This window comes from Pinus tabuliformis, chromosome Q (assembly GCF_031772625.1).
Source record: "Pinus tabuliformis cultivar Carrire ecotype Pingquan chromosome Q, CPIR1, whole genome shotgun sequence".
Taxonomy (NCBI): Eukaryota; Viridiplantae; Streptophyta; class Pinopsida; order Pinales; family Pinaceae; genus Pinus; species Pinus tabuliformis.
The window spans coordinates 1,358,205,713-1,358,214,647 of NC_142296.1; the positions used below are offsets into that span (position 1 = coordinate 1,358,205,713).

Consider the following 8,935-nt stretch of genomic DNA (forward strand, 5'->3'; position numbering starts at 1 on the left):
TGTATTTTAATTATCATATATATATATATGAAAATTTAATTTAAATGAAAATTTAAATTTACAATAATAATATTTTTATTTTTAATAATAATAATTTTATAATTAATATTTTTTTATTTAGTTAATTGAATTAGTTTGGTTAGTTAGAAAATATATTATTATTTTTTTACTTAAATTTAATTTCTCTTTGTTATATATTGACTTTATAATGAATTTTATTGCTTAAATAATCTCTCTATAAATTTCTCTATTTTTTATATAAAATTGAAAATTATTTTTCATAAAAAGAAATATTTTTTATTTTTATTTTTATTTTATTTTGAAGAACATATACTATTTATTGCTAATATAATTCAATATTTCATTATAATATATTTTTCCTATTTCTATATTTAACAATAATATTTGTTTTTTATCCTTTATAATTAACAATTTTTATTCTAAAACTTACTTAATTCTAATTAACATTTTGTATATTACTTAATTTTAAATACAATTCAAGATAACTATGTTTAGTTTGATCTATTAAAAGAAATGTTAAATTAAAATGTCTCTATATATATATATATATATATATATATAATATGGTCAATTTAGTAACCAGTTTATTTCCATACATTTTGGACCTTATCAAATTATAAATTTCCTCCTACTACTTATATATATATATATATATATATATATATATATATAAGTTTAATATGGTTAATTTAGTAACCAATTTATTTACATACATTTTAGACTTTATTAAATTATAAATTTTTTTGCTAATACTAATTTACAAAATATTGATATTTAGCTTGGCTTTATCATAATAACTACTCAATCCATATTATTATAACTCCTTTTTTTATTAAAAGAATATTACAAACTTCTTTTTATATTATAAACAAAGTCAACATCACTGGAAAAATAGACTTTCCAAAATAGAATTTTCAATAAATCATTACAGCAAAGAATTTGATTCTTACAAGCATTCTAAACCAAGGTATTTCAACATTTTTGAACACACTTGCATTGCTAAATTATGTAATTGAAATTACTATACACATGTAATGTGAATACAAGTATTTTCGTTTGCATTAAAAGTTTTCAAAAAAAAAATTATTAACTATCAAATAAACATATTCATTTTGGAAAAACTCCAATATAATTAGTAATTTATTTGATTTTTAAATTAACAAAAATATAATATTTATTAATTTTTTCTAAAAAATAATGACCTTAAATAACTGAAAAAAAATACCATATTACAATATTCGAGCTCCCTACCTTTTAGATCCCTCCATCTAAACATCCAAACTTATTTACCAACCAACAATCTTACACTCTACTTCTCAACCTAACAACTCCATTCAAGCTCATCTAAGTAAAAATCAAACTCACACCACACTGCAATATTTGAACTCCTTGCCTTTTAGGTCTCTCCATCTAAACATCCAAACATATTTACCAACAAATGATCTTGGGCTCCACTTCTCAACATAACGACTCCATTCAAACTGATCTAAGTAAAAAATCAAACTCTCACGAGAGTGATATTAGTGAAACCAAAACCTTAAACAAAGTGTTTTAAACTCATTTTAGAACCATGTAAGGAAATAATTTTAAAAAACTTTATGTGATGGATACAATTTTATTTTTGTCATGATTTACTTTTCAAACCTAATTGGAACAAAGTATTTACCTAGTGATCTAGTGAACACTCGTCAAATCGCGAAGAAGCTACGAGTAGCACGAAAGGCGATTAGAGACTTTCATTGGATCCGGAGTGCAAATTTTTCCATGAGCATGATGGAGGTCTATTTCACATTAGTAAAGAATGAAGACGTCATTGACTTATGTGGTTTTATAATGTTGTCATCGCCTCCCAGTGGATTTGATTGGAGAAATGAAATTGTTCCCCGGAAGAGGAGACCCAATTGAAGCCCATCTACGCTTTACTTTTCAATCGAAGTACTACTCGTGCGTTTCAATGCTATTAATCATTAGCATTAAAACTGTGAAAACCACGTGGCAACTCACAGCCATTGTGGTCCTTAATGAGGGGCAAAGGACATGTGTCACATAAACCATTGCTGGTAGGTTAGGTGTAGAGTCCCAAATAACATCTGTAATCTTGACCCCCAAGTTAAGCACACAGAGTTGTCTTCTTGTGAACCACTTGTAAGACATCCCTATTCCAATAAGCGAATGCTATATGGCAACTTTGCTAATGAAGTCAATGATCACTGATTAATAACACATTAAGGCAACACGACATGGTGTAGATTACCTTTAGTACGGTCATCACGCATGGCTCAACTAACAATGTAATGAATGTGTAGCTTAACCATGAAAGAATAATTTTTATTTTTTTAAGGTATTAGTATGGTTTTATTTTAACTACTGATTCTCTATGAGTAGAGAAGGATCAAATTTTTTCATATGTTTAATTATTTTAGAGTGGAAAAAACAATGTATAATTTATTATTGTTTAAACAATTTATTCATACATATTTTTTCACTATTAATTATTTTATACGAAATTATTAAGTCATATGACAATTAATTAAATATACATAGCATATTTTTTTTACATTTTTTTCTATTTAAAAAATATTTTGTTTTTATTTTAAACACACATATTTACACATCATTTTCACACTAAATTATAAAATAAACTTATCAACTCAGAAATAAACAAACATTAAAACTTTAATACAACCTTACTATCCTCAAACTTCACAAATTGATCCTACATTTTAACCTTTCCTTTAGGCTTTAATACAACCTTACCATCCTCAAAATTCACAAATTGATCCTACATTAACTTTTTCATCTTCGATGTTTTTGTTATATTATCATAATGAAATTGTACGGTATTATAATCACCAATGGATTAGTGAATCTTATGGTTGTAAAATAAAGGTTTGATATCAATATTTGAAATCCTTCAACTGAATCATTTTTGTTAGGCAATTTTTCCTATGGAAAGGCGGAATGGTAACTTTTTATCGGAACGCAATATTTTATTTTGGTCTTGGTTTTAAAGGTTATATGCGAAGGATTATAACTTCATGGTATATTGCGTTTACCTTTCCTCTTTATGAGATGCGAGTCCTAACATAAACACTTTGTAAATGAGTTTAAGACAAATAATCTTGCAAATTACTTTTTTTGGTAGTCAAATGTTTGGTAAATCGTATTATTTGAATAACTATTTTTTTTTAAATTTACTTAAATTAAATTTTAAATCAAATTTAATATAAATCAAATTTGACACATAAAGATAAATAGTGATATACTTCTGATTATGGTAAATATCAAATTTTAAAATTTATTTGTATAGTTGATGTAATTTTTTTAAATGAATATAAAATTTATAAAATAATGAAATTTCAAAATTTGTTTATATAATTGATGTATTTTTTAAGTGAATATAAAATAATGAAAAAATAAGATACAAAACCTTTACATAATGATGGTAATAAAAATTATTATTAAAATAAATAAATAAATAAACAATAACACCTTTTTACCCTATTACATTCATCACACCATTAAATACACAACGTACACCATTAAATACACAACGTTAAAACCTTGAAACCTACGGGAGAAAAAAGTTTAAACTATGTGATCCACATGGAAATATAATTCACTTGCAAAAGCACCAAATAATAGCCATAATCTATCTCCAAATCAAAAACATAATCATAATGTGTTAACCGCTGATGTGTTTGCCACTAACAAATTTTACAATTCAGTTAATGTCCAATCATTCTCCAATGGACGCTTCCAACGAAAAAGCCAAAATTGAAGGAGAATGCTTAATCTCAACGCCACCACGCAAACACAATAATTAATGCATAAAAACTTATCCCGAGATGCAAAATGAAAAAACCCTGTTGTTTTCCGCTTCATAACCCACCCTCACCAACCAGCGGATAAAGACCTTGAGATCCTACATTATTTTTAACATGCTTGTTGGACTTGGTAAAGCCAAACCTAAAACCTAGAATTTTAGGCCCCGGTGCCTTGCATTGCACGTCTCGATGATGCAAAACAATTTGTTTTTGAAAGAGTCGAGGAGGGCGTGCAAGGCGAAGGGAAACATAGACAAAGACGACATAGGGGAGCATGGCATGGGGATTGGATCTTGCTCAATGAGATGGTCTCCCAAATCTCATTACAATCAATTAAAAAAAATTAACATCTTATATCACATGGGTTAAATTTGATTAATTTATTAAATAAAGAGTTTATATATGGTGAAAGTTAAGCGTGAATCGTTAACGTGAAACACTTCATCACCATTATCACTTTACCGTATTATTGATAATTAGAAAAAATATCAAACACAACTATCAAGCCATGCAGCATCTACTCCATGACAGAACATTGTACGTTGACACCAAGCAATACATCAACATAACTTATAACTTTTGATGGTACAAATTAATTATCTTGGTAAATTAATAATTCGAATCAAAGACTTATCAACATAAAAATGATCAAATACCAAACATCATTAATAACCATATATTGAACTAACCCCTTCAACCTTATCATCTCCCACAAAGAAACGCTCGCTATAAAAACCTTAAGCCCCCTTCTCGATCGACGTTAAAATCCTCAAAATTTACAAGACGTAGCTATCATGCCCATGTGGAGGGCACGAGGATGGCGTCACCGTAGCAGAGTGGATCCCACGGGCGAGGCATTTCCTATTCTCAAATTTCCCCGCACGCATCTCCAACCAACGGAGAGCGAGGTCGGGACTCTCGGGATGAAGACGTCATCTGTCTGGTAACGGAACGAGAAAGCAGGTAGGCCCGCCTTTTCTGGAAATTCTTGTCGTCTTCCTCTTCTTGACGGCCGGAATTTCAAAGGGACGCCGTCATGGGCAAGCGTTAGGTGAGCAGGAGAAGGCCAGGTCTAGTCATAACTTTCTAAATATAGCGGAGCTGCTAAAAGGGGGAGTTTAATGGGGGGGGACCATTTGGGGGCGAGGGATCTAACATTCAGTGGTTGGGACCCACGCAGCCTCGGTCAAGGCCATAGTGGGGGGTTGAGTGCGGGAATGGTGCAGTAGGCCAGGCCTCGTGCCTGGACCTCCTCCTCTATTTTTATCAGAGGAACGCTCAGGAAAGCTTAAAGCCGTAAAGAAGCATAACAAGGCAATCGAGTTTAACGACTCCGGCCATGGCGAATATATTTATATAGTTATTTTTATGGGGTTTCGAATTCAAGAGATTCAGTGAAGATTTAGACACAGGCAGTATATTGTTTTCTACTTTGGTATCTAGATTTAATAATAATTATTAATTATTAAAAGCCTGGTGCATTGTGTGTGTGAAAGGGAGACAGAACGACGCCAAATACTCGCCTCGAGATTCGAAACACTCACCTCCCGGATTACGATAATGGCGATAGCCATTGCCAGGCTGCGGTTGAGCCGGCTTTGTTAATGATAACATTAAAGGTCGATTTACAGAGAGTGCTATAAGTTTGATGGTGGATTAGGAAACAGAGGAGGATTTGCACTGATATACACAACAAGCATGTCCTTCAATTTCGGGTCCGGTAACGAACATGCGGTGAATGGATTTTTGCATTTGCAGTCCGGCTTGTTCTCTCGAAGGTTTCATGGTAAAGGCATTGTTCAAAATAATTCAGAGAAAATAAAAGATCGTTGAATATTGGGAAGAAAAATACCTGACTAGCCTGCCTGATTTTATTCTTCTTGTTTCTTTTGAATTGCAGCGAATGGTCACGGCCATCGGAGCGGATCCGGGTTCTATGGCAGTGTTTTGTACGATAACCCAAGCAGCAGCGAGGAGGTCGGGCTGTGCGATGACGATGAGATCAGCGGAGGCCTTCATTCGAAAAAGAGGAGGCTGAGCGTCCAGCAGGTGAGGTCGCTGGAGACGAGCTTTGAAACCGAGAGCAAACTCGAACCGGAGCGGAAGATGCAGCTCGCAGCGGAATTAGGTCTCCAACCGAGACAGGTAGCGGTGTGGTTCCAGAACCGTCGGGCGCGCTGGAAGACGAAGCAGCTCGAACGGGACTACGATGATCTCAAGCAGCAGTACGAGGAAGTTGTCGCGGAGAAAAAGAAGCTCGAAGGACAGGTAAAAACACTGCAGATTGACTCTGTTTGTCTGAAGGAAAAAAATGGATGTCAAAGAATTGTCAAATATTATGAAGAACAAAAATAAAATGTTGATTTTAAGAATAGCAGCTGTAATCGACAGAATAAAGAGTTGTGAATATTCTGGAAAATGAAAATCTTGATTCCAAGATCTTGAAGTCCCGTTCCTGTAAATTAAGTGAATATTCTGAAAAAGAAAATCTTGATTACAAGAACTTGAAGTCCCGTTCCTGTAAAACTAATTTAAAATATGTAGGAATAGTAATTAGAATGCAAATGTTTCCTTGGAAGAGACTGACAAGATTGTGAATAATGTGAGGATATAAAGGTTGATTCAAAGTCGAAGTTAAGATTAAACGAGTAAAAGAAGTGTAGAGCAGGTAAAATTCTGGCAGATTGACTTTGTTTCTTTCAAGTTACGAAGGACTATAATGCAAACTGTTTACGTTGAGCAAGTGTGAATTTTGACAGGAAAAAATGCTGATTCTAAGGTCGAAGCGAGGATGAATTATTACAAAATGCTTGATTATATAATTGTTAGGTCGTATTTTTGTTTAACTTCTATGTAATGTTCGTCAAAACCTAAGTCCAGAATGTGAAATAGCTACAGGATTTGAAAGACTTGAGAAAAAAACATCTGTATGTTGAAAATTTGTGAATATATGAAGAACAAAAGTGTTGAAACAGAAGATCAAAGCCGTTCATGTAAAATTGCTGTAAAATGCTCCTTTCAAAGAACTAGCTTGCTTTAAACTAAAGTAGGGAACGGAAAGTTCTTACAGGAGGAGAAAAGAGGGATATTTGCTCAGTTAGAATATGAACAAAATGCATTTGTCAATCTACAGTCGGAAAGCAAAAACTGCTGCAAAATTCAAAGCAAACATGTGCATGCTTAATATTTTGAGTTGCTGCAAAATTCAATGATGAAAGCATATTCATGCTGAATATTTTGAAATTTCTGCAAAATTAAAGAAAAACATATTGATGCTGAGGGATTTAGAGTCCCAAAGCTAAAATTACATAAATTTATGCATAAATTTTTGTGAATCTGAATTTTTCGAAAATACGAAAAATTATGTATTAACCTTGTGAATCTGAATTTTCTGAATCTAAAAGTTGTCGATTTTTGAACGAAATTTTTAAATGTAGAAGTTGTCGATTTTTTAAAGAAAAATTTCTGAAAGATTTTTGTTTAAAGAAACATTGCCGATTTCTAAAACCTAAACCTACCGCAAGTAAAAGAACTATCAAATGCTAAAATTAGTACAAAATTCAATCAGACGCATTTTCAGAGAATCAGCGTTTATGAATTCATAAAATTTTAACTTTAATAATCCCTCTTGCAGGTGGCAAGATTGACGCAAGAGGTCGTGGCCGCTAAAGGTGAAAAAAAGGATCAAAAGACATTAATTTCATCCAAAAGCGAAGAAGAAAACGGTCTGCAGAAAACGACGACGACTACTACAGAAGAAATGCAGAGCACGAGCCCGAGCTTCTGCAGCGATGCCGATTCCAACCGAAAGCTTTTGCTGTCATCTCCTTCCCGCAATATCCAAGCGGCAGTCTGCAAGACAGATGAAGAGAACGAAGAAAGGAATTTACAAGCCTTGTATTCAAATGATTTCCATGACCAGCTCGACATGTATCGATATCTGATGGCGGCGGAGCAGAATCATCACGGCCCGGATTGGTTGAATTTCGAAAACCTTTAAGACATTAAACTCATCGCCAGTAAATATTATGTAAAGCACTGTATATTATTTTAATAAGACAGCCATTTTGAAACAGCTTGTTGGTCCGGCTGTGGACCGGGACCTGTGTAAACGACCCAAGGTTCAAATCCGGGTTCGGATGCCATGGAAAACCTGAACGGAACAGGCTTAATTGTGAGCTGATGCTATGTAAATGACTTGGATTTAAATCTAATGATTCGAGTTCGAAAGCTTGCTTGGGATGTCATGCAAGTAGCCCGTGTTTAAATTTGAGATGCAAGGCCATGTAAATGATTTAGGGTTGAATTTTAAAAAGGTATTATATAAATTTTCTCATATTTAAGAAATGAAAAACAAAAAGTTCAAGTTTAATTCATTTTAAATGATGCAGTCCGTAACTATTGTAGATGATGGAGTCAAAAAGATTAAATTTATAAAATACATAATGTTAATCAAAATCAAAATCTATATATATATTCTTTTTCAGAGAGAAAATCATTATAGATTATATTAAGAAAATATAATATTCTGCATACATAATAAAGAGACCATCCCAGTCTTGAAACAGAGTTCAGAAAATGTTCAGTGGCAGATAAACAGATACCCCGCAAAAGAGAATAACCTTTGTCAGTCCAATTGCTTACAGATTTTTAAATTTAGCAGCAATAAAACATCTTCCATAATGCATAGAGATATATCAAAGATGTTGAACTCCCACAAAAAGCTTAGAAACATGAGAAACATGAAGGCCAGATAAACAGATTTTTAAAGAAACCATAGATCAAAGCTATCCAGAAATGTCGAGATATGCCGATATGTGAATCAGAATGGAGGTAATTAGTCTTATATTTAAAATTAATGATAAGGATAGTTGCTATTTGTAAGCACATAATATTATCATAGTATGGGATACTGATTTTTTTTGCGGATATTATTTATGTTAAAATTACTTTTTGGTTATGAGTTTATTTGTTGAGGATATGAAAATGGAAATTACTTTTTTACCAATTAGTTATTTAGATGGTATGGAAATTACTTTTTGGTTGAGCTGGTTTTTTGAGAACATGAAAATGGAAAGTACTTTCAC

At 32.4% G+C, this 8,935-nt stretch overlaps 1 protein-coding gene across 1 annotated transcript; it reads left to right on the forward strand.

Annotated features, from left to right (window-relative positions):
• The first annotated feature begins 5,055 nt into the window (after nt 1-5,055).
• LOC149224962 (uncharacterized) lies at nt 5,056-8,100 on the forward strand. The gene is made up of 3 exons (XM_089386361.1): nt 5,056-5,634; nt 5,749-6,116; nt 7,483-8,100. Exons 1-3 carry the CDS (start codon nt 5,547-5,549, stop codon nt 7,846-7,848), a joined length of 822 nt encoding a protein of 273 aa, XP_089242487.1. The 5' UTR covers nt 5,056-5,546; the 3' UTR covers nt 7,849-8,100.
• The last annotated feature ends 835 nt before the right edge of the window (nt 8,101-8,935 follow it).